The 27,747-nt window shown below is 46.4% G+C and overlaps 1 protein-coding gene across 1 annotated transcript; it reads left to right on the top strand.

Annotated features, from left to right (window-relative positions):
• The first annotated feature begins 16,041 nt into the window (after positions 1-16,041).
• LOC146075903 (uncharacterized) lies at positions 16,042-26,827 on the top strand. Its single transcript, XM_083185587.1, has 2 exons — positions 16,042-16,133; positions 23,497-26,827. The coding sequence occupies exon 2, from the start codon at positions 23,668-23,670 to the stop codon at positions 24,967-24,969; it is 1,302 nt and encodes a 433-aa protein (XP_083041713.1). The 5' UTR covers positions 16,042-16,133; positions 23,497-23,667; the 3' UTR covers positions 24,970-26,827.
• Positions 26,828-27,747: the final 920 nt, after the last annotated feature.

Genomic DNA, 27,747 nt, shown 5'->3' with positions numbered 1-27,747 from the left:
TGAACCTCAAATGTAGAGAATGTAAGGGATGGTTCTGGAGGAATGAGTTGATAGGCGTAGCTAAAGGGTAAAAGGACTCCAACACCACCACCATGGCGACCTCCAGGTCGAGGTGTATGTGAGAATGTGAGGCCCCCAGCAGAGAGAGCAGCAGGAGAAGTAGTGTCAGAGTAGGTGATCCAGGTGTCCGTAATGACTAGGAGATGAGTTGGAAATGAAGAGGTCATGAGTGGGAACCAGTTTGTTGCAAACAGATCTAGCATTCCAGAGGGCACAGGATATGAGTTAGTGGTTGGGATGGGAATGAGATTATCAGGATTGCTATAGCATTGAGGTGATACTAATTTAGAAGGTAGAGCTGTAGAGGGTGTAGTGATTGTGCTGACTCCTGGGCTAGGAAGGGAATCTGTAGGAGGAAAGAGGGAGCAGGGCTGAGTGGAGGACCTGTGCTGGGGAAGAAGTGAGTGCGTAGTGGGGTAACAGGAGAGGAGAGGAAGGGTAACGAAGGGGAGGATGTGAGATGTAGGAGATGGGCTTTACTGTGTGTTGCATATTGTGCAATGTGCAGTATGGTTTGTGGCATATTGTGTAATGGGCATTATGGTGCGTGGAATAATGTGCAATGGGCATTATGGTGTGTGGCATAATGTGTAATAGGCATTACGGTCTGCATAATCCCCTGTCCCACAAATCCATGCCCTAAATGTTTGCTGCGAGTCTTTGGTGTGCACTATTCCATTTTTTTTATGGGTGTTGGGTTGTTTTGCAATGTGGGGCATAAGTTGAATTAGGGATGGTATTATGTGGCCCACATTATTCTTTTTATGGGTGTGTGGGATAGGCCATAAAATTAAAGCTTTCAGGGAGACACCAAACACCTTAGCACCCACCCTGGCTTTGATATATGGGGGAAGGTGAGGTGGGGGAAAAGAGTTCCCCCACCTCTCCAGGACCACTTTTAAGGACTGGATTTATATAAATCAGTCCTGATAGTCAGGAGTGGTCTTAGGGGCACTTTCTTCCTGGGACAGTCTCTCTATCAGGAACTAGAGCTGCAGTAAAACTACAAACAGTGGTGATGGGGGTTGCTGGTATTGAGCTCTGTAATATACAGCTGTTCTGCTGATGCTGGTACTGAGCTCTGTAATATACAGCTGTTCTGCTGATGCTGGTACTGAGCTCTATAATATACAGCTGTTCTGCTGCTGCCGGTACTGAGCACTGTAATATTCAGCTGTTCTGCTGCTGCCGGTACTGAGCACTGTAATATACAGCTGTTCTGCTGGTGCTGGTACTGAGCTCTATAATATACAGCTATTCTGCTGATGCTGGTACTGAGCTCTGTAATATACAGCTATTCTGCTGGTGCCGGTACTGAGCTCTGTAATATACAGCTGTACTGCTGGTGCCAGTACTGAGCTCTGTAATATACAGCTGTTCTGCTGGTGCTGGTACTGAGCTCTGTAATATACAGCTGTTCTGCTGGTGCCAGTACTGAGCTCTGTAATATACAGCTGTTCTGCTGATGCTGGTACTGAGCTCTATAATATACAGCTGTTCTGCTGCTGCCGGTACTGAGCACTGTAATATTCAGCTGTTCTGCTGGTGCCGGTACTGAGCTCTGTAATATACAGCTGTACTGCTGGTGCCGGTACTGAGCTCTGTAATATACAGCTGTTCGGCTGATGCTGGTACTGAGCTCTATAATATACAGCTTTTCTGCTGGTGCCAGTACTGAGCTCTGTAATATACAGCTGTTCTGCTGGTGCCGGTACAGAGCTTTCATAGGCGAATCTAAAATTATGGTAATGGGTGGTCCCAGATCTAGAAACAATAGCAGGGGGACCTTTGCGCGGCGTAGCCGCACGGCAAAAAGGGGGCATGGCCACATGGGAAGGAGGTATGGCATCACAAAAAGGGGTGTAGTATTACACTTTAGACCATGGGTCCTCAAACTGTGGCCCTCCAGATGTTGTGAAACTACAAATCCCAGCATGCCTTGCAACAGTTTTAACACTCCCTTATAGCAAAACTGTGGCAAGGCATGCTGGGATTTGTAGTTTCACAACATCTGGAGGGCCGCAGTTTGAGGACCCATGCTTTAGACCATACACAGTAATGCCCATTACACATTTTAGCAAACTCCGTACTACCCATTACACATAAAGCCACACGCCATAATGCCTATTACACATAGGGCCACACACCATAATGCCCATTACACATTGTGCCACACATCATGATGCCCATTACATATTTGCCACATGCTTACCTACATGCTCATTGCTAGGGGGTTCTTGCTTGATGGCACCATAGTACCCATTACACATGATGCCGCACATCATAGTACCCATTACACATGATGCCACACACCATAGTACCCATTACACATGATGCAACACACCATAGTACCCATTACACATGATGCCATGCACCATAGTACCCATTACACATGATGCTGCACACATAATGTCCCTTACACATGATGCTGCACACATAATGCCGCTTACACATGATGCTGCACACCTTAATGCCTCTTACACATTAAGCCACACATTATGTGTAATGCCCCCAAATACCGCCACTTGTAGTGCCCCTTAAGCAATGCCCCCAAAAGTGCCACTTACTGTAAATTTTTATATGAGCCTTCGCTGCTGCTGCAGGGGGAGATGGAGAGTGGTGCAGATGCTTCTATGGGGAGAGGAGCAGAGTGCAGCGCAGAGCACGCTCCCACTCCCCTCCTGGTGTCCCCTCTAGCCGAGTGGACATTTGAAATATTGTGCGCGCTGTTGTTATGAGTGACGTCGGGGGAGCACGCCGGGCGCCGGCACCACATGATTAAAGGGGAGTCGGGCTGAGGTGAAAGCGGGGAGAAGAATTGGAGCGGAAGCTGCAGGGGTGACAGTCATTGACAGCTGGGCAGAGAGCAGGGGGCTGCCCGGATGTATTCAGAGCACTGCAGGTCACGGCTGTTACATGAGACCAGTATCATATTGAAGAACTTTTGAGTTGGCTTTGAATGATTTTGCTCCCGTGAAACTGGGCTCTTTGGTTCCAGAGAAATCTGCCCTCAAAGAACATAAACAGTCATGAAATTACATTTAAGAAATGGAAAAAAAAACGGTTCAACCTCAATATCCCTGGAACCAATTAACCGATATAGTTCCAGCCTGGTATCAGATTGAAGGCCCAGCGATTTGGGTTCGACTGAGATCAACCTCGAGCTTCAGTGATGCCGAAGGGGGAACTGGCAGCCGTTGAACTGGGTAGGGGTCGGAATTAGCGGGTCCCATGTTATCCTATAGGGAAAACGTTCCAGCTTTGCCTGGCAGTATCTCCGGTTCCCAGGGGGCTAGAGACACGGGGCTGGGCTTGTTGGAAAGCCAATGGGCTAATGGGTGGTCATGTGTACCCCTGGACCACCCCCTAGATTTGCCTATGTGAGCTTGATAATATACAGCTGTTCTGCTGATGCTGGTACTGAGCTCTGTAATTTTCAGCTGTTCTGCTGATGCCGGTACTGAGCTCAGTAATATACAGCTGTTCTGCTGATCCCAGGACTGAGCTCTGTAATAGGGAAGGTGCAGCATGGCCCTCCTGGGCTCCTGGGATATAATAGAAATAGACTGTGCTGCATAATATGGTCCTCATTCTGATACTTTCGGTCCCCCATGCATTTGCACGGGGGACACATGGTTGTGCTCTGTGCAGGGCTTCTGTACCGTGATGCTCTACCATCGGCGGGGGGAGGACGGGTGTGGTGGCAGCACTCCGACATGAGAAGGACCAGTGTTCCCTTACAAATGCTGGCCATTCCCACTGACATATTTGCGAGTCCTGGTGAAATCATTCAATGGTCAGGTCCATCAAATGATTTCTCCAGCAGTGGGCACATGTGAGGGGAGGTGTGTTCATAACACTTCCCCTTGTATAGTTGTGAGGGGATACGGCGGTGCGGCACAGCAACTGCTCGGTAAGCTGCGAGCTTCGTATCTTACCGAGCAGATCAGAATGGGGCCTCTGTTTTTTAGTTGCAATACCGAACGCACATCGGAATCGCAAGCCCTCGTAACACTGGGCGATTTTGGCTAACCTTCCTTACCATTTTGGCTATGGCCCTTATTCAGATCTGATCGCAGTACAAATTTGTTCTCAAAATGGGCAAAACCATGTGCACTGCAGGTGGGGCAGATGTAACAGGTGCAGAGAGAGTTACATTTGGGTAGGGTGTGTTGAAACTGAAATCTAAATTGCAGTATAAAAATAAATCAGCCAGTATTTACCCTGCACAGAAACAAAATAACTCACAAAAATCTAACTCTCTCTGCATACACTGTAATGGCTAATACACCAAAAAGCTTATTACACATTAGACCACACATCATAATACCTTTACATTTTATGCCACATAACTGCTGCTTTCCTACATGCTCTTTGACAGGCGTTACATGCTCGTTGCCAGACACTACATGCTTATTGCCAGGGGTTTCTTTCTAGATGCCAGGGGTGACATGCTATTGCCAAGAGTTACATGGGGTATGGGTCATAGGTTTGACAAGAGGAAGGTCGACCGTGTTAAAACACAAATGAACGCATCAATAATCCTATGCTTTTATTATACTCTGTTTTCTTAAATACTGCTATTATTGCTGCAGATGGCATTAACTTGTTGCCCAAGGTACTAGCCACGGCGTATGAGGCCTACCCTTTGCGCTAAGCAGCAATAGTTTGTCAGAAGCAGAAGCCATTTTGTCAGCTCTGACTTGCATAAAATATTACAAAATGGCGCAGGGAGTCAGAATACTGCTAAAAGAAGGGATTTCTTATGGAGAATTGTTTTGTTTTTCTGGGTATAAGAATGCAGTATTGATAGAACAGAAGACGAGGTCAGACAGTCAGTCTGCACGGTTTTGTCAGCAGTAATGAGAACTAACCTCGACATTTCTCTTCCTAGTAACCAGGCTTAGATGACGTGAATTATTATGATATCATTAATTCAATAATGACTTGTCCAATCACATTGTAGCGCATATGAATAATGGAGTAACTGGGCTGAATAAAGTGTAAATATTGGGCATAAAGAGGGAGGGGTTAAGGAATTGAGGAACAGTTCCGAGGACAAGTGATTGGAGCTGGGGGTGCAGGTAAATTATCCCTGAGGTGTTGGCTGATAACTGCCCCCGTCTTCTGTAACTGAGTTAGGTTCTTTTTATTAAGGAATTAGTCCATTATTATTATACTGTATCTGTTATGTGATAAGTTTGCTTTGGCCTTTGCAATAATATTATACAATGTAACCAAGTTCTCTGTTACTATCTGTCACTATTTTCATATAAAGCATTTCCTATATGTTACCAGTTGGTGTCGGAGTGAAATTATTTCAGCGTTTGCCGTTATATTTAAGGGTTATAAAGTATCCATGTAATTCTGCGTTATCAACAGTCATTGGGCCGACCACTGAAGGATGACACGCATCAAGGCCGACATGGGTTAGATCGACACACGCATTAGGTCGACATGCACAAGGTCCACAGTCAAAAGGTTGACATGGGGTTTTCTCATTATTTTGTTCCATAAGTTGACACAGTCGACATGGACATTGCATCACGTCCCCTCGCATGACTTGCTTTGCTCGGCACAATATTTTATTTTCCCACCATGCCCTAGTGGATGGTAGGACATGAAATACCGTCTGTCGCCTCAAAAAAAGTGAAAAACCCCATGTCGACCTAATACATGTGTCGAACTAATGACCTTGTCGACCTAATCCTATGCTGACCTTCAGTCATGTCAACCTTCATGCATGTTGACATTCAGTGGTTGATTGTCTACCTTCCTCTTGTTGACCTAGTGACCTTCTACCATTACATGCTCATTGCCACAGGGGAAGTTACAGGCTGGTTGGCAGGTGGAGTTACATGCTCATTGCCCAGGGAGAATACATGCAGATTGCCAGGGGGAGCTCGTTCCCCAAGGGCTGTCACATGCTCGTTGTCTGGGGGTGTGCACTGTGTGACAGCGCTCAAGGAATCTGTATTTCCAAGTAGCACTGATCGCTCCCCTGTCAGATGTTAGAGGTTCTGGAGCATCTCTAGCATCTGTCTCCAACCAGACGGCAGCCATCTTTGGAGGGGTGCAGGGCCTCTGTATGCGACAGTGTCATTTTTTTTTTGTTCCAGAAAACAACATAGGGCTTATTTTAATTAACATTGATGACCATTATTCTCCGCTTCTATCACCATCATGCCCATCAGTCCTGCTTTTATCACCATCATGTCCCTCAGTCCTGCTTTTATCCCCATCATGCCCATCAGTCCTGCTTTTATCCCGATCATGCCCATCAGTCCTGCTTTTATCCCCATCATGCCCATAATTCCTGCTTTTATCACCATCATGCCCATCAGTCCTGCTTTTATCCCCATCATGCCCCTCAGTCCTGCTTTTATCCCCATCATGCCCATCATTCCTGCTTTTATCCCCATCATGCCCCTCAGTCCTGCTTTTATCCCCATCATGCCCATCAGTCCTGCTTTTATCTTCATCATGCCCCTCAGTCCTGCTTTTATCCCCATCATGCCCATCAGTCCTGCTTTTATCCCCATCATGCCCCTCAGTCCTGCTTTTACCCCCATCATGCCCCTCAGTCCTGCTTTTACCCCCATCATGCCCATCAGTCCTGCTTTTATCCCCATCATGCCCATCAGTCCTGCTTTTATCCCCATCATGCCCCTCAGTCCTGCTTTTATCCCCATCATGCCCTTCAGTCCTGTTTTTATCCCCATCATGCCCCTCAGTCCTGATTTTATCACCATCATGCCCCTCAGTCCTGCTTTTATCCCCATCATGCCCATCAGTCCTGCTTTTATCCCCATCATGCCCCTCAGTCCTGCTTTTATCCCCATCATGCCCATCAGTCCTGCTTTTATCCCCATCATGCCCCTCAGTCCTGCTTTTATCCCCATCATGCCCATCAGTCCTGCTTTTATCTTCATCATGCCCCTCAGTCCTGCTTTTATCCCCATCATGCCCATCAGTCCTGCTTTTATCACCATCATGCCATTCATTCCTGCTTTTATCCTCATCATGCCCCTCAGTCCTGCTTTTATCCCCATCATGCCCATCAGTCCTGCTTTTATCCTCATCATGCCCCTCAGTCCTGCTTTTATCCCCATCATGCCCAACAGTCCTGATTTTATCACCATCATGCCCCTCAGTCCTGCTTTTATCCCCATCATGCCCATCAGTCCTGCTTTTATCCCCATCATGCCCCTCAGTCCTGCTTTTATCCCCATCATGCCCATCAGTCCTGCTTTTATCCCCATCATGCCCCTCAGTCCTGCTTTTATCCCCATCATGCCCATCAGTCCTGCTTTTATCTTCATCATGCCCCTCAGTCCTGCTTTTATCCCCATCATGCCCATCAGTCCTGCTTTTATCACCATCATGCCATTCATTCCTGCTTTTATCCTCATCATGCCCCTCAGTCCTGCTTTTATCCCCATCATGCCCATCAGTCCTGCTTTTATCCTCATCATGCCCCTCAGTCCTGCTTTTATCCCTATCAGGCCCCTCAGTCCTGCTTTTATCCCCATCATGCCCATCAGTCCTGCTTTTATCACCATCATGCCATTCATTCCTGCTTTTATCCTCATCATGCCCCTCAGTCCTGCTTTTATCCCCATCATGCCCATCAGTCCTGCTTTTATCCTCATCATGCCCCTCAGTCCTGCTTTTATCCCCATCATGCCCAACAGTCCTGCTTTTATCACCACCATGCCCATCAGTCCTGCTTTTATCCTCATCATGCCCATCAGTCCTACTTTTATCTTCATCATGCCCCTCAGTCCTGCTTTTATCACCATCATGCCCATCAGTCCTGCTTTTATCCCTATCAGGCCCCTCAGTCCTGCTTTTATCCCTATCAGGCCCCTCTGTCCTGCTTTTATCCCCATCATGCCCATCAGTCCTGCTTTTTTCCCCATCATGCCCATCAGTCCTGCTTTTATCCCTATCAGGCCCCTCAGTCCTGCTTTTATCCCCATCATGCCCCTCAGTCCTGCTTTTATCACCATCATGCCCCTCAGTCCTGCTTTTATCCCCATCATGCCCCTCAATCACCTTACATTTTAAGCACAACTGCCGCTTTCCTTTCCTTACAGATGCCGCTCAATCCTTGAGGTATGTGGTAATGTCACATGCGCAATGCATCCCTGGGACCGCTGATGCCAGCAGAGGCTTCAGCGGTACCAGGGCTGCCAGGGTCCAGGGCTAAATCTTTAACAGCAGCATCCATTTCATGCGGGGGGGGGGGGGGGAGATGGAAGCATTGTAGTTTAGCACAGGGACTGGGCAAAATGGGGATTTAGCTGGGGCTTATTTCCAGGGTAGGGCTTATTTTGGACCGTTGTGCAGAAATAAGGGTAGGGATTATTATCGGGGTAGGTCTTCTTGTTGGGGAAACATGGTCGTACAAAAGAGAGCTGTGTATCCAGTACAGAATTCCTGCAGCTCCTCTGAGTACGGGGTTTCCTTCTGTGACTGGCTGATGTATGAGTTCTGGATATTTCTATAGTCACCCTGCACACTGCCCTGTATCACCCTACAGGGCCCTGCCAAGTCCTCAGTGACAGTAGGTGAGATCACACGTCTATAAACACCTCCGCAATCTACATTGTATTAAACAGTGACACAGCATATATATGTTTTCCTAAGGTGGAGATTGCCTTTTATTGTCAGCAAATACAAGACTGCAATCATTTATACTGCTGACAGCTATAGTGAACTTTTTATAAAACATATGAGTTTCTGAGCACTGGACAAGGGGCACAAAAATCTTTTCAAGTGGAACACACTACGCCAGGGGTGTCAAACTCAAATTCATCGGGGCCGCATCAGCAGTTTGGTCACCCTCAAAGGGTCGCTGTATAATAATAATGCAATGACACCACAGGCTGCTCCCGCTGTATAATAATAATGCAATGACAGCACAGGCTGCTCCCGCTGTATAATAATAATGCAATGACACCACAGGCTGCTCCCGCTGTATAATAATAATGCAATGACACCACAGGCTGCTCCCGCTGTATAATAATAATGCAATGACAGCACAGGCTGCTCCCGCTGTATAATAATAATGCAATGACACCACAGGCTGCTCCCGCTGTATAATAATAATGCAATGACACCACAGGCTGCTCCCGCTGTATAATAATAATGCAATGACACCACAGGCTGCTCCCGCTGTATAATAAGAATGCAATGACACCACAGGCTGCTCCCGCTGTATAATTATAATACAATGACACCACAGGCTGCTCCCGCTGTATAATAATAATGCAATGACACCACAGGCTGCTCCCGCTGTATAATAATAATGCAATGACACCACAGGCTGCTCCCGCTGTATAATAATAATGCAATGACACCACAGGCTGCTCCCGCTGTATAATAATAATGCAATGACACCACAGGCTGCTCCCGCTGTATAATAATAATGCAATGACAGCACAGGCTGCTCCCGCTGTATAATAATAATGCAATGACACCACAGGCTGCTCCCGCTGTATAATAATAATGCAATGACACCACAGGCTGCTCCCGCTGTATAATAATAATGCAATGACACCACAGGCTGCTCCCGCTGTATAATAATAATGCAATGACAGCACAGGCTTCTCCCGCTGTATAATAATAATGCAATGACACCACAGGCTGCTCCCGCTGTATAATAATAATGCAATGACACCACAGGCTGCTCCCGCTGGATAATAATAATGCAGTGACACCACAGGCTGCTCCTGCTGTATAATAATAATGCAATGACACCACAGGCTGCTCCCGCTGTATATTAATAATGCAATGACACCACAGGCTGCTCCCGCTGTATAATAATAATGCAATGACACCACAGGCTGCTCCTGCTGTATAATAATAATGCAATGACACCACAGGCTGCTCCCGCTGTATAATAATAATGCAATGACAGCACAGGCTGCTCCCGCTGTATAATAATAATGCAATGACAGCACAGGCTGCTCCCGCTGTATAATAATAATGCAATGACACCACAGGCTGCTCCCGCTGTATAATAATAATGCAATGACACCACAGGCTGCTCCCGCTGTATAATAATAATGCAATGACAGCACAGGCTGCTCCCGCTGTATAATAATAATGCAATGACACCACAGGCTGCTCCCGCTGTATAATAATAATGCAATGACACCACAGGCTGCTCCCGCTGTATAATAATAATGCAATGACACCACAGGCTGCTCCCGCTGTATAATAAGAATGCAATGACACCACAGGCTGCTCTTGCTGTATAATAATAATGCAATGACACCACAGGCTGCTCCCGCTGTATAATTATAATGCAATGACACCACAGGCTGCTCCCGCTGTATAATTATAATGCAATGACACCACAGGCTGCTCCCGCTGTATAATAATAATGCAATGACACCACAGGCTGCTCCCGCTGTATAATTATAATGCAATGACACCACAGGCTGCTCCTGCTGTATAATAATAATGCAATGACACCACAGGCTGCTCCCGCTGTATAATAATAATGCAATGACACCACAGGCTGCTCCCGCTGTATAATTATAATGCAATGACACCACAGGCTGCTCCCGCTGTATAATAATAATGCAATGACCGCACAGGCTGCTCCCGCTGTATAATATAACAATAGTAATGCCATGACACAAATTATTATACAGGGGGAGCAGCCTGTGGTGTCATTGCATTATTATTATTATACAGAGGGAGCAGCCTGTGGTGTCATGGCATTACTTTTATATTATACAGGGGGAGCAGCCTGTGGTGTCATGGCATTATTATTATACAGGGGGAGCAGCCTGTGGTGTCATGGCATAATGCCATGACACCACAGGCTGCTCCCCCTGTACAATAATAATGACACCACAGGCTGCTCCCCCTGTATAATATAAAAGTAATGCCATGACACCACCACTAGATATATTGTTTTTTTATGTAACTTACTGTATTTTATCCCTCAGGCTCCTTTACTGCTGCTGTGGCTCCAGTAATTTCAATTCCACTCTTTGCGCCGCGGCCTGTCCTGCTGCGGCCCCCCGACTCGGCCTGCCTTCCTTCCTCTCTGCAGATGCGTGGGTGGGAGGCGTCATCGTCATGACGTCCCCACCCAGCGTCTGCCACTGCCTCGATAAGAGGGAACAGGCTGCCGGGCCCTCTTCCACGTAGCCGTGGAGGCCGGCGGCCATGTTCCTGTGGCCGCAGACATCCTTTAAAAGACCACAGGAACATGGCCGCCGGCAGTGCAAAGAAAACCTCTCAAAAAAGATCTAAAAAAAGAGAATAAAAGGTGAAGGCTGGCGGCGGCTGCGCGGGCCACATGGCGAGGTCTGTCGGGCCGGATTTGGCCCGCGGGCCTTGTGTTTGACACCCGTGCACTACGTCATATTCCACATGTATTCTTAATGAATTATTCTTTGATTTATTGTATTGTTGTTACTTGTTTTTTAGGTGGCCGCCTAGAATGTTTTTATAAAATGTATTTGTTACATTAAATATGATGATACATATTGATCATTATAAATAAGCATTTGTGTAAGTATAATTATCCGCGGTGCCTCGATTTTTTAAACAAACAAAATTAGCGCAGCTTTCCAATTCTTTGTGGTTTTGCAATCTTTTCTGTCCTCCACCTGGGCATGTAATATGTATGTCCAGATACAGGTACACTTTGCCCTAATTCAACAAGGATCTCTACACCCCCAGCGGCCTCCAAAAATCATTAGTTCCCCCAATTTTGTATGTCCAGATACAGGCCAGTTGTTGTGTACATAGAAATATTAATATAAAAAAAACTATTTTTATAATTTATATATAATTTTAATATATTTGTATTTAGCGCCCAATTTTTGACACTATAATATAGTGTCTGTCCCTTTTATATATATCTGTAATCAAGGTGAACACCCGTGCATCTGACACCCGTCCTGCTCCCGCCGGTGCATCGACGCACCCGGTGTGTACAGAGGGTGGAACCTTCAGATGTGTGCCATCACTATAGTTAATGGGGAAAAAAACAAAAGACATATGAGGATCATCAGAAGAACCACATACAAACATAAATGAGCAGAGGGGTGAGCATACTACACAGAAGTCATGCAGATAGAAGTAAAAACAAAAAACACAGAGGATTGCAGTGAGGTGCTGACAGCCAAGTGACTAGATGGAGAGTCACACCCGCTGATGTCCATTCCCAGTGCTAGAGCAGGAAGTGCTGGGCAGCTGGCGGCTCATATCGGCTGTACAGGGCTGGACGGCTGGCGGCTTCACGTAGTCCATCTGGGGGCAGCTTCTGCATTGATGGCAGAAGTGTTTGATAGGCTAGAGGGGATTGCCCCCTTCGCCTCCCCCCCCCCCCCCCTATATCTGTGCCTAGTACCTGTCTTTTATTGTATACCTAAAATACATAAAGGCCCATTGCACCCGCTGGTAGACCTACAGATGGGTCAGACTCATTGTTTCCACCAAACCGCCACAGGACATGGACGTGCAAGCGTCTCACAGGCTCACGTGTCCATTACCAAGAATGGGGTGTGTCTCCACGTGTGCACGCCCCCCATTCTTATGGAGGATGACACAATGGGAGCTGATCCGATGAGCGGTCCCATCTGTATCATTGCTGCACAAAATACTTTATTTCAGCCAACATCCTGTCAGATCCAGGTAACAATACATCTGTTCTTACCACTAAAGTGTCTCTCCAGAATGTCAGTGTGCTCCAGGTCTGGATATCTTCAGTGCTTCTTGCATGCAGTCTACAGCACAGCTTCCCCACAGTCTCTACAGACGTCTCCTGACGCTGCAGCAATCCCTGAAGAATGAAGGGAGGGAAATGGCACAGGCTAATGTAACGGTATAATTTACAGGGTTTCAACTGTACATATGAAAAACCAACATGTTTACTGCGGCAACTAAATGGTTCGCAGTGTCTGGTTGGTGGTGCTCCCAAAGGATGTTCAGCAATGAAACTGAAAAAAATGGTGGTCACGAGGATGACTACAAGAGAACATACGTGAGGTTTTTTGGGGCACGCTTTACAGAATAATTAAGGTGATATGGTATGATGGTAATAAGTTAAAAATACCATTTTTATTAGATATGCGCTAAAAGGAGAAAGAAAGGTGAAATGGTCACTTGTGTTAATTAACAAATGAGCAGGTTGGTCACCTGATGAGGAGAGTCCTGAACAATTTCACTATAGCCGGCGCAATGAAAGGATAAGTATATGGTCCACCTGTCAACCAAAGGTGGTCTGTTATTGATGCTTGACACAAAGATACAATTATTTTATATATAAATATAGGTGTACGTGGCCTCCGTCTAACAAGCAAGCAAGGAGTACATTGAAATCAATTGAAATTGAGACTGCTATAGTAGAAAAGGAGAAGTACAGAGTTGGGTCAGACACTGGGTGTTTCTGCTATTCCCTAGTATTACTACACCGCATATTCCCAGTGAGTCCCCCCCACAGGTACTAAGCCAGCCAATCACTGCTTAGCTGCTGAAATCGGTACGGGATCAGGCGATCCAGTGATGTATGGTAGTAAGTTTACCAAGTGAGAGGGCACCTGTGTTGATACCCAAGGAAAGGTAGAATGCTTCTGCTTTCAGAAGTGCCACCAGTACGTCACCCTGTTACCTGCCTGTATTGCAGGGAGATTTATGGTATGGCACAACTGATGAGAGAGCATGGAACTAAATAGAAAATTAGGAGGTGGGTTGGTGTCTCCGGCGTGTCTCACCTTCTGCTGTCCACCATCTACTGATAGTATTCAATGGTGGAATGGTGGATGAGAGAGGCGAGTAACGTCCACCCCTTCCCTGAGGTATAAGATTTAAGGTGTAAATGAGTTGGTGGAGGACAGAAGGGGAAGGGGGAGGAGAGGACAAAAGGTAGAAGAGGAGAGCAGTCTGATAATTTGAATGCCAATTGGTATAGGTACAGAAATGAACAATTTCTGGGATGAAACAATGGAGGTGTCCTCTTTGCTGGTGCAAATGGTTGTCACCAGTATCAGTATAGTTTTAATGGGACCGCTGTGACAGCCTAAGGAATTTTATCCTAAATTGCCTGGTCTGTACGATTTTAGGTGGGTTTTTTTGGGTGAATTGACATCTGTCATTCCCCTGACCCGGTCAAAATAGTCATCGTATGCCGTGGAGTACAGTAACAGCGTCCTTTGACAAAGCCGCAGCGAAACACGTGTCAGGACGACGCCTCTGACTCACCTCCGCATGAAACAAACATCCGCATGAAGACAAAAAGTTCCAGATCCGCCACATCCTGACATGTAGCACTCGTTATATTGTCTACATCATAGTGTGTCCATGTGGACTATACTATGTTGGAATGTCCACCCGACAATTCAAGAAGAGAATGGCCGCCCACCGCTCGTCCATAAAGGCAGCTTTGGAAAACAAACCAATGGACCAGCCAGTAGCGGCCCACTTCAAAGCACAGGGCCACACACTGGCATCATTACGCTACTTCATCATTGACCATGTTCCACCTATGCCCAGGGGGGATGATCGTCAGAAAGCATTCCTAAGACTTGAGGCAAGGTGGATCTTTAGACTTAATACAGTCTCACCTAAAGGTCTCAATGAGCGCATAATGTGGAACACGCTGGCATAGCTCCCTTTGGAATGGTTACAATCTTCCCCCTGAACGTCCCTATGAGCATCAGATGGACATACCCCTTTCTACCTAAGGTCTTGTTATCCACCGCTGTGAGTTTCTACCTTGCCCTATCAGACATCATGTATGTCAACCCTGCTGCATAGAACCCAGCGGACTATAAATCTACAGTTAAGATGATCCCTGACATTCCAGACCACAGGGTACAAAACTGCTCCATATGTTCTATATGCATACAGATTTATTACAACATTGCATAACCACAATGATCACAATGTTGCTAGTCTTTACACCAGCAGAGTGTTTTTATAATAGTGGATGTACATAATCTTTGTTTTTACACAGCACAGTTTGACTCACTACAAGCACCGTCCCCTATGACCGCTGTTACGCAGTGCCAGGTAACCTAGTTACGGTCTGTCAACATCCACGCTACCCTGTATGTATGGCAACGGGCGTCGGCGTGTCAGACGTAACTGGGTGACGTCAGAACCCGGAAGTAGCGCCTGCTCTGCATCCAGCTGGCGGCGTCTCTGACGAAACGCGTTAGGGCGTGGCCTGTGATACCCGTGTCCTGCTGATCCCGGGACTAGCCCCTTTGTTCCTGCACCTTGACAAAGGGGCTAGTCCCCGAAACGTTGGAGTTTTTTGAAAATCCACCGAGTGCCGCAGTTTGTTTGTACACTGATACAACTACGCTACCCATCGGACCCTGAGGGCACCGGGGAATTTGAGTTGTGAAAGACGGAGTGCCAAGCCGCAAACACAGGAATATATAAATATATATATATATATATAAACACCACTTTGAAGTAGCACTCCCTTGCTTCAGGATATCGTTCAAGGGTGCCCGCCCAGGTCACCTCCAGTAACCAATATACAAACTCCGCGTGGTGGCACTCCAAATAAAGCTTCCTTACACCGCAGGTAACGACAACGTTTCGAGGTTTTTATTTAACACCCACATTGTGTGACCTGATGAAGAGGTGTTAAATAAAAACCTCGAAACGTTGTCGTTACCTGCGGTGTAAGGAAGCTTTATTTGGATTGCCACCACGCGGAGTTTGTATATATATATATATATATATATATATATATATATATATACACACACACACACACACACACACATATTCTTTATTGAAAACTCCTTGTGTATGTAGATGTATTACTTGTCACAATGCACTAGTTAGAATACTTTAGCTTTTGTCCTATCTGTAATGCTGCTACACTGGTTTATGGCTTGCTGTGCTTTGTCATGTTATTACAGGTTTGGAACATCTGGGCACCCGTAGTTGTAGTACAGAGAGGACTGCAGAACTACAGGATGACGTCAGAGAGGCGGAGTCACGTGACCAGGCAGGAAGTCCCTCTGGTATCTGCAGACGGAGCTGGCCGGACTCCATTCCGAATACACACATCACAGGCTGAGGTATATAATCTGTGTATTACTGTATTTCCTGTGTGATCTCTGCACCCTGCACTCTAGGGATGGGACATCAGTTATATGATGTTTTCAAAATTGGTTACAAAACATCATTTAGACCTTAACATTGGTACTCTAAAACCGATGTTAACTGATGTTTCATTTTTTTTAAATGAACTGTCTAGTTAAGCCAATAATACAGAAATAAACTTATGAGATGATAAATAATCCTTCTATTAAGTTTATCTTGTTGGAGGCTTACAGCTTACACACACATTGGATATATGATTCATGCTTTGTGGTAAATCAAATTTGTCACGGAGGGGAAAAAGTGAAGCATTAACTAGCAAAAATGTATTGCAACAACTCACAGCATACACACAGCCCAGTACATACACTACTACACTATACCATATATACACACACAGCCCAGTACAGACACTACTACACCATGCCATATATACACACACAGCCCAGTACATACACTACTACACCATGCCATATATACACACACAGCCCAGTACAGACACTACTACACCATGCCATATATACACACACAGCCCAGTACATGCACTACTACACCATGCCATATATACACACACAGCCCAGTACAGACACTACTACACCATGCCATATACACACAGCCCAGTACATGCACTACTACACCATGCCATATATACACACAGCCCAGTACAGACACTACTACACCATGCCATATATACACACACAGCCCAGTACATGCACTACTACACCATGCCATATATACACACACAGCCCAGTACAGACACTACTACACCATGCCATATATACACACAGCCCAGTACATACACTACTACACCATGCCATATACACACACACAGCCTAGTACATACACTACTACACCATGCCATATATACACACACAGCCCAGTACATACACTACTACACCATGCCATATATACACACACAGCCCAGTACATACACTACTACACCATGCCATATATACACACACAGCCCAGTACAGACACTACTACAGCATGCCATATATACACACACAGCCCAGTACAGACACTACTACACCATGCCATATATACACACACAGCCCGGTACATGCACTATTACACCATGCCATATATACACACACAGCCCAGTACAGATACTACTACACCATGCCATATATACACACACAGCCCAGTACAGACACTACTACACCATGCCATATATACACACAGCCCAGTACAGACACTACTACACCATGCCATATATACACACAGCCCAGTACAGACACTACTACACCATGCCATATATACACTGCCCAGTACATACACTACTACAGCATGCCATATACACACAGCCCAGTACATACACTACTACACCATGCCATATATACACACACAGCCCAGTACATACACTACTACACCATGCCATATATACACACACAGCCCAGTACATACACTACTACACCATGCCATATATACACACACAGCCCAGTACATACACTACTACACCATGCCATATACACACACACAGCCCAGTACATACACTACTACACCATGCCATATATACACACACAGCCCAGTAATGACCCCAAACAGCCCTTCATGCCCCTCTCCACCCCCTGCTCGGATGGTTCCATACAATCATTTTCTGCATAGAATTCTCTCCATGTTCGGACGTGCAAGGCATTCGCACATGCGCAAACACCAACCATCAGCCGGCCGTCCGCACACGCAGCCGTCTGACTCAATCAGAATAAGGGCCATAATGTGAAAAGTCATCAAATATGGAAATGAGATGATTGCAGATTGCTATGATTCGGAGAACTTGATGAGCTTTTCCTGGGAGACCACCTGTTGCTGAAATGATTGGTTTGTTAAAGGGGGCGTGTCCTGTTTATACAACATAAGGGGTGGTGGGAGGGACCAAGGACAGCTCCATCTTGCACCTCTTTTCTTTGCATTATATGCTACTTGGAGCATATTTTGGTGTTTTATAAAACTGTCATCCTGTCTTCCACAGCAGTGCCACTCCTGGATGTTGCAAGTGCTAGATCGCCTAGAAATAAAGCACGGATTACTTTGTGTGTACACCGTATAGTGATGGTGATGCATGGTCCTGTTGGTGTTAAGCGATCTATGCTTTAGCACAGGCATGTCCAACGTTGGCCCTCCAGATGTTGTGAAACTACACATCCCAGCATGCTTTGCCACCGTTTTGCTATTAGAGAATGCTAAAACTATTGCAAAGCATGCTGGGATGTGTAGTTTCAAAACATCTGGAGGGCCAACGTTGGACATGCCTGCTTTAGCACCTCACTCAGCATGGAGACAGCATCGCCCCGTGTGTACACCCTATAGCGATGGTGATGCATGCACTGTCTATCCTGCTTATCCTACATTAGATGCACAGATTGCTCACCACGCATCACGGGTGCATCGCTTGTGTGCCGCCATGTGTGCTGAGCGATCTGTGCTTTAGCACCTCACTCAGCATGGAGGCAGCGTCGCCCCGCGTGTACACACTATAGTGATGGTGATGCATGCACTGTCTATCCTGCTTATCCTACATTAGATGCACAGATTGCTCACCACGCATCACGGGTGCATCGCTTGTGTGCCGCCATGTGTGCTGAGCGATCTGTGCTTTAGCACCTCACTCAGCATGGAGGCAGCGTCGCCCCGCGTGTACACACTATAGTGATGGTGATGCATGCACTGTCTATCCTGCTTATCCTACATTAGATGCACAGATTGCTCAGCACACATCACAGCTGCATCGCTTGTGTGCCACCATGTGTGCTGAGCGATCTGTGCTTTAGCACCTCACTCAGCATGGAGGCAGCGTCGCCCCGCGTGTACACACTATAGTGATGGTGATGCATGCACTGTCTATCCTGCTTATCCTACATTAGATGCACAGATTGCTCAGCACACATCACAGCTGCATCGCTTGTGTGCCGCCATGTGTGCTGAGCGATCTGTGCTTTAGCACCTTACTCAGCATGGAGGCAGCGTCGCCCCGTGTGTACACCCTATAGCGATGGTGATGCATGCACTGTCTATCCTGCTTATCCTACATTAGATGCACAGATTGCTCACCACGCATCACGGGTGCATCGCTTGTGTGCCGCCCTGTGTGCTGAGCGATCTGTGCTTTAGCACCTCACTCAGCATGGAGGCAGCGTCGCCCCGTGTGTACACCCTATAGCGATGGTGATGCATGCACTGTCTATCCTGCTTATCCTACATTAGATGCACAGATTGCTCAGCACACATCACAGGTGCATCGCTTGTGTGCCGCCATGTGTGCTGAGCGATCTGTGCTTTAGCACCTCACTCAGCATGGAGGCAGCGTCGCCCCGTGTGTACACCCTATAGCGATGGTGATGCATGCACTGTCTATCCTGCTTATCCTACATTAGATGCACAGATTGCTCACCACGCATCACGGGTGCATCGCTTGTGTGCCGCCATGTGTGCTGAGCGATCTATGCTTTAGCACCTCACTCAGCATGGAGACAGCATCGCCCCGCGTGTACACACTATAGTGATGGTGATGCATGCACTGTCTATCCTGCTTATCCTACATTAGATGCACAGATTGCTCACCACGCATCACGGGTGCATCGCTTGTGTGCCGCCATGTGTGCTGAGCGATCTGTGCTTTAGCACCTTACTCAGCATGGAGGCAGCGTCGCCCCGTGTGTACACCGTATAGCGACGGTGATGCATGCACTGTCTATCCTGCTTATCCTACATTAGATGCACAGATTGCTCAGCACACATCACAGCTGCATCGCTTGTGTGCCGCCATGTGTGCTGAGCGATCTGTGCTTTAGCACCTCACTCAGCATGGAGGCAGCGTCGCCCCGCGTGTACACACTATAGTGATGGTGATGCATGCACTGTCTATCCTGCTTATCCTACATTAGATGCACAGATTGCTCAGCACACATCACAGCTGCATCGCTTGTGTGCCACCATGTGTGCTGAGCGATCTGTGCTTTAGCACCTCACTCAGCATGGAGGCAGCGTTGCCCCGCGTGTACACACTATAGTGATGGTGATGCATGCACTGTCTATCCTGCTTATCCTACATTAGATGCACAGATTGCTCAGCACACATCACAGCTGCATCGCTTGTGTGCCGCCATGTGTGCTGAGCGATCTGTGCTTTAGCACCTTACTCAGCATGGAGGCAGCGTCGCCCCGTGTGTACACCCTATAGCGATGGTGATGCATGCACTGTCTATCCTGCTTATCCTACATTAGATGCACAGATTGCTCACCACGCATCACGGGTGCATCGCTTGTGTGCCGCCCTGTGTGCTGAGCGATCTGTGCTTTAGCACCTCACTCAGCATGGAGGCAGCGTCGCCCCGTGTGTACACCCTATAGCGATGGTGATGCATGCACTGTCTATCCTGCTTATCCTACATTAGATGCACAGATTGCTCAGCACACATCACAGGTGCATCGCTTGTGTGCCGCCATGTGTGCTGAGCGATCTGTGCTTTAGCACCTCACTCAGCATGGAGGCAGCGTCGCCCTGTGTGTACACCCTATAGTGATGGTGATGCATGCACTGTCTATCCTGCTTATCCTACATTAGATGCACAGATTGCTCAGCACACATCACAGCTGCATCGCTTGTGTGCCGCCATGTGTGCTGAGCGATCTGTGCTTTAGCACCTCACTCAGCATGGAGGCAGCGTCGCCCCGTGTGTACACCCTATAGCGATGGTGATGCATGCACTGTCTATCCTGCTTATCCTACATTAGATGCACAGATTGCTCAGCACACATCACGGGTGCATCGCTTGTGTGCCGCCATGTGTGCTGAGCGATCTGTGCTTTAGCACCTCACTCAGCATGGAGGCAGCGTCGCCCCGTGTGTACACCATATAGTGATGGTGATGCATGCACTGTCTATCCTGCTTATCCTACATTAGATGCACAGATTGCTCAGCACACATCACAGGTGCATCGCTTGTGTGCCGCCATGTGTGCTGAGCGATCTGTGCTTTAGCACCTCACTCAGCATGGAGGCAGCGTCACCCCGTGTGTACACCCTATAGTGATGGTGATGCATGCACTGTCTATCCTGCTTATCCTACATTAGATACACAGATTGCTCAGCACACATCACAGGTGCATCGCTTGTGTGCCGCCATGTGTGCTGAGCGATCTGTGCTTTAGCACCTCACTCAGCATGGAGGCAGTGTCGCCCCGTGTGTACACCCTATAGCGATGGTGATACATGCACTGTCTATCCTGCTTATCCTACATTAGATATAAAGATTGCTCAGCACACATCACGGGTGCATCGCTTGTGTGCCGCCATGTGTGCTGACGATCTGTGCTTTAGCACCTCACTCAGCATGGAGACAGCATCGCCCCGCGTGTACACACTATAGTGATGGTGATGCATGCACTGTCTATCCTGCTTATCCTACATTAGATGCACAGATTGCTCAGCACACATCACAGCTGCATCGCTTGTGTGCCGCCATGTGTGCTGAGCGATCTGTGCTTTAGCACCTTACTCAGCATGGAGGCAGCGTCGCCCCGTGTGTACACCCTATAGCGATGGTGATGCATGCACTGTCTATCCTGCTTATCCTACATTAGATGCACAGATTGCTCACCACGCATCACGGGTGCATCGCTTGTGTGCCGCCCTGTGTGCTGAGCGATCTGTGCTTTAGCACCTCACTCAGCATGGAGGCAGCGTCGCCCCGTGTGTACACCCTATAGCGATGGTGATGCATGCACTGTCTATCCTGCTTATCCTACATTAGATGCACAGATTGCTCAGCACACATCACAGGTGCATCGCTTGTGTGCCGCCATGTGTGCTGAGCGATCTGTGCTTTAGCACCTCACTCAGCATGGAGGCAGCGTCGCCCTGTGTGTACACCCTATAGTGATGGTGATGCATGCACTGTCTATCCTGCTTATCCTACATTAGATGCACAGATTGCTCAGCACACATCACAGCTGCATCGCTTGTGTGCCGCCATGTGTGCTGAGCGATCTGTGCTTTAGCACCTCACTCAGCATGGAGGCAGCGTCGCCCCGTGTGTACACCCTATAGCGATGGTGATGCATGCACTGTCTATCCTGCTTATCCTACATTAGATGCACAGATTGCTCAGCACACATCACGGGTGCATCGCTTGTGTGCCGCCATGTGTGCTGAGCGATCTGTGCTTTAGCACCTCACTCAGCATGGAGGCAGCGTCGCCCCGTGTGTACACCATATAGTGATGGTGATGCATGCACTGTCTATCCTGCTTATCCTACATTAGATGCACAGATTGCTCAGCACACATCACAGGTGCATCGCTTGTGTGCCGCCATGTGTGCTGAGCGATCTGTGCTTTAGCACCTCACTCAGCATGGAGGCAGCGTCACCCCGTGTGTACACCCTATAGTGATGGTGATGCATGCACTGTCTATCCTGCTTATCCTACATTAGATACACAGATTGCTCAGCACACATCACAGGTGCATCGCTTGTGTGCCGCCATGTGTGCTGAGCGATCTGTGCTTTAGCACCTCACTCAGCATGGAGGCAGCGTCACCCCGTGTGTACACCCTATAGTGATGGTGATGCATGCACTGTCTATCCTGCTTATCCTACATTAGATACACAGATTGCTCAGCACACATCACGGGTGCATCGCTTGTGTGCCGCCATGTGTGCTGAGCGATCTGTGCTTTAGCACCTCACTCAGCATGGAGGCAGCGTCACCCCGTGTGTACACCCTATAGTGATGGTGATGCATGCACTGTCTATCCTGCTTATCCTACATTAGATACACAGATTGCTCAGCACACATCACGGGTGCATCGCTTGTGTGCCGCCATGTGTGCTGAGCGATCTGCGCTTTAGCACCTCACTCAGCATGGAGGCAGCGTCACCCTGTGTGTCCTCGGCTTTTGTTGATTATCCAGCTACTTTGGTACAACATTTTGGCCTAAAAAGTAATGGTGTGAGGTGTGAGGTGATCAGAATAGACGGGAAATGAGTGGAAATAAATGTCATTGTTGTAATAATACTGTAGGAACAAAAAAAACATTCTGTCATTTTTTATGTTTCTATTATTTAAAAAAATACTCATCCAAAACCAATCCAGAGCCAAAGCACTAAACCCATAACATGTCCGGGTGCACACTCCTAACTGGCATCTGCTGTAGTAAGGTAGCGAGATCTGTGCTGTGCATCTGACAGCAAATAGTCCCAGCCATTTGGCAGCATACAGAAATATAAAACAATGGTCCACGACTGATATGTGTTCTATATAGAAATGTTCCTTACACAATATAACCCTGACATCACACTTGTACTACAGTATGTTAACCTTTTACATTTTACCTGTTTTACAGGACGATTGTACAACATCTTCTTATATTTTGAGTCCAAATCCTGCTCAAGGGGACGTTGTTCTCTGATCCAGCCAACTAAAGTCATCATTTCTTCTTACACCTGGAGGATTAAAGTGACTTTATTTTGTGGATAGAAGAAACATTCAACAATTAATTTTTCTTATCTTGTACATGATGAACCTCACAGGAGAGAAACCACATGTGTGCTCTGAGTGTGACAAAGGCTTTACACGTAAATCACAGCTTCTCATACATCAGAGGAGTCACACAGGAGAGAAGCCATATAAATGTTCTGAATGCAGCAAATGTTTTTCCCGGAAGTCAGATCTTGTCCTACATCAGAGGAGTCACACAGGAGAGAAACCATTTACATGTTCTGAATGCAGCAAATGTTTTTCCCGGAAGTCAGATCTTGTCATACATCAGAGGAGTCACACAGGAGAGAAACCATATAAATGTTCTGAATGTAGCAAATGTTTTTCCTCTATATCACATCTTGTCCGACATCAGAGGAGTCACACAGGAGAGAAACCATATAAATGTTCCGAATGCAGCAAATGTTTTTCCCAGAAGTCAGAGCTTGTCCAACATCAGAGGATTCACACAGGAGAGAAACCATATACATGTTCTGAATGCAGCAAATGTTTTTCCCAGAAGCCATATCTTGTCCAACATCAGAGGAGTCACACAGGAGAGAAGCCATATAAATGTTCTGAATGCAGCAAAAGTTTTCCCCAGAAGTCTCAGCTTGTCATACATCAGAGGATTCACACAGGAGAGAAGTCATATAAATGTTCTGAATGCAGCAAATGTTTTTCCCAGAAGTCAGATCTTGTCCAACATCAGAGGATTCACACTGGAGAGAAACCATATAAATGTTCTGAATGCATCAAATGTTTTTCCAAGATGTCACATCTTGTCCGACATCAGAGGAGTCACACAGGAGAGAAGCCATATAAATGTTCTGAATGCAGCAAATGTTTTCCCCAGAAGTCAGATCTTGTCCGACATCAGAGGAGTCACACAGGAGAGAAACCATATAAATGTTCTGAATGCAGCAAATGTTTTCCCCAGAAGTCAGAGCTTGTCCGACATCAGAGGAGTCACACAGGAGAGAAACCATATAAATGTTCTGAATGCAGCAAATGTTTTCCCCAGAAGTCAGAGCTTGTCCTACATCAGAGGAGTCACACAGGAGAGAAACCATATAAATGTTCTGAATGCATCAAATGTTTTTCCCAGATGTCATATCTTGTCCGACATCAGAGGAGTCACACAGGAGAGAAACCATATAAATGTTCTGACTGCAGCAAATGTTTTCCCCAGAAGTCAGATCTTGTCCGACATCAGAGGAGTCACACAGGAGAGAAACCATATAAATGTTCTGAATGCAGCAAATGTTTTCCCCAGAAGTCAGATCTTGTCCGACATCAGAGGAGTCACACAGGAGAGAAACCATATAAATGTACTTAATGCACCAAATGTTCTTCCCATAGGCTACAGCTTGTTATACATCAAATGAGAGAAATTACATGGCTGAGTCACATAATTATGGCCACCTCCTACATATGAGAGCACCGTGAAGTATACTCAGTGCTATTTTTGTGGGAAAATAGGTTCAGGAACTGTGGGCGGGGCAGAAAGTGGGTGGTGATGTGGGAGGAACTAAAAAAGGGGCGGGGCATTGCATTTAAAAAAAAAAAAAAAGGAAAAACATATAATTCCTCCCAACAGTGGCAGTAACATAACAATCCCCAGCAGCAAAGTGGAGAATATGCGCACACCTTAGGCGCGCAAGAGTGTAACCTCACTGCAAGGGGCACAGCATTGCAAGAAAATACTACTTTATACCGCAGTTTTGCAACCTGCACGCCGAGAATTGGCCCATTATACATATGCCCCACTCCGTAACGCTTATTATACATATGCCACACACAGAGATGCCCATTATACCTATGCTATTACTGATGCCTGTCCTTGTGTTTCCCTCCTTTATCCCTATAGATTATAAGCTTGCAGCAGGGCCCTCTAACCTCCAAGTCTGTCTGTTGTTACCCAGTTTGTTTTATCACGGTCTACTATTGTAAAGCGCAATGGAATCTGCTGCGCTATATAAGAAACTGTAACGGAATCTGCTGCGCTATATAAGAAGCTGTAACGGAATCTGTTGCTCTATATAAGAAACTGCAATGGAATCTGCTGCGCTATATAAGACACTGTAACGGAATCTGCTGCGCTATATAAGACACTGTAACGGAATCTGCTGCGCTATATAAGAAACTGCAATGGAATCTGCTGCGCTATATAAGACACTGTAACGGAATCTGCTGCGCTATATAAGACACTGTAATGGAATCTGCTGCGCTATATAAGACACTGTAACGGAATCTGCTGCGCTATATAAGACACTGTAACGGAATCTGCTGCGCTATATAAGAAACTGTAACGGAATCTGCTGCACTATATAAGAAGCTGTAACGGAATCTGCTGCGCTATATAAGAAGCTGTAACGGAATCTGTTGCTCTATATAAGAAACTGTAACGGAATCTGCTGCGCTATATAAGACACTGTAACAGAATCTGCTGCGCTATATAAGATACTGTAACGGAATCTGCTGCGCTATATAAGACACTGTAACGGAATCTGTTGCTCTATATAAGAAACTGCAATGGAATCTGCTGCTCTATATAAGACACTGTAACGGAATCTGCTGCGCTATATAAGACACTGTAATGGAATCTGCTGCGCTATATAAGACACTGTAACGGAATCTGCTGCGCTATATAAGACACTGTAACGGAATCTGCTGCGCTATATAAGACACTGTAACGGAATCTGCTGCGCTATATAAGACACTGTAACGGAATCTGCTGCGCTATATAAGACACTGTAACGGAATCTGCTGCGCAATATAAGACACTGTAACGGAATCTGCTGCGCTATATAAGACACTGTAACGGAATCTGCTGCGCTATATAAGACACTGTAACGGAATCTGCTGCACTATATAAGACACTGTAACGGAATCTGCTGCGCTATATAAGACACTGTAACGGAATCTGCTGCGCTATATAAGACACTGTAACAGAATCTTCTGCGCTATATAAGACGCTGTAACAGAATCTGCTGCGCTATTTAAGAAACTGTAAATAAATAATGAAATAAATGATGCAGTGGAAATGAGGACATAAGTTGTATTACCTTGAAGATGCATAAACCCACTGAGATTTGACAAAACATCTACTGTAAACAGTATCAACATTACTACAATAAGAAGCATTATAAGAAGACATAACATACATGTTATTGGCATGTCACATGGCATGAATAGAGGGGGGTGTCTGCAAGGAGCAGACCAAAAGACAAATGTGCCTTTTTGGGCGCACTCTTGATAATATGAATTTGATATGATTATTGCATTAAAACATAGCTTTTAATCAACTTCTTATACTAAAATACTGTGAACATTCATCAATTTACGATCAATCGTTTGATGGATTTTTAATTCAATTTATACGTATAATTAAAAATCCATCAAACGATTGATCGTAAATTGATGAATGTTCACAGTATTTTAGTATAAGAAGTTGATTAAAAGCTATGTTTTAATGCAATAATCATATCAAATTCATATTATCAAGAGTGCGCCCAAAAAGGCACATTTGTCTTTTGGTCTGCTCCTTGCAGACACCCCCCTCTATTCAGTTACAAATACTGAATGTGTTGGGCGCACCACCAATCCATGACTACTCCAATCTTTTAGTAGTCCAGTATATTGGTTTTACCTATGTTTTTCAGATTTACATGAAATCAATGTATTAGTCTGTGCGGATCCTATACCCCTTTTCCCATGTCACATGGCATGCCAGCTGGCTGGGCATAGGGGCAATGTAACCTGCCAATGGATATCCATTGGCAGGTTACATTGCCCCTATGCCCAGCCAGCTGGCATATGCCATTCGCCCAGTGTTGCCTCCAGCTCCATCATATTATATGATGGAGCTGGAGGCAACACTGGGCGAATGGCATGTGCCGGCTGGCTGGGCATAGGAGCAGTGGTTACCTTGCTGATGATGGTGGTGCATTGCCATCAAATTACTTCCTGCTATGCCATCCCCCTAACCAGCTGTGCTACTGCTCATACAGTAATAGACGTTGGCATATGCCCCCCTGAACTGTCTGGCCATGCTTGCGCTGTCTGGATCATGTTATTTAAGTTAACATAAGGCCATAAGCCAAACAACATTTCC

The sequence above is a fragment of the Crinia signifera genome, chromosome 4, assembly GCF_055691185.1.
Source record: "Crinia signifera chromosome 4, ASM5569118v1, whole genome shotgun sequence".
Taxonomy (NCBI): Eukaryota; Metazoa; Chordata; class Amphibia; order Anura; family Myobatrachidae; genus Crinia; species Crinia signifera.
The sequence above is the reverse complement of the archived record's forward strand: the minus strand, read 5'-3'. Positions and strand labels throughout refer to the sequence as shown.

What these genes read in the sequence shown, in the direction of transcription:
- LOC146075903 (XM_083185587.1), top strand. Translation starts at nt 23,668, where the DNA reads ATGATGAACCTCACAGGAGAGAAACCACATGTGTGCTCTGAGTGTGAC.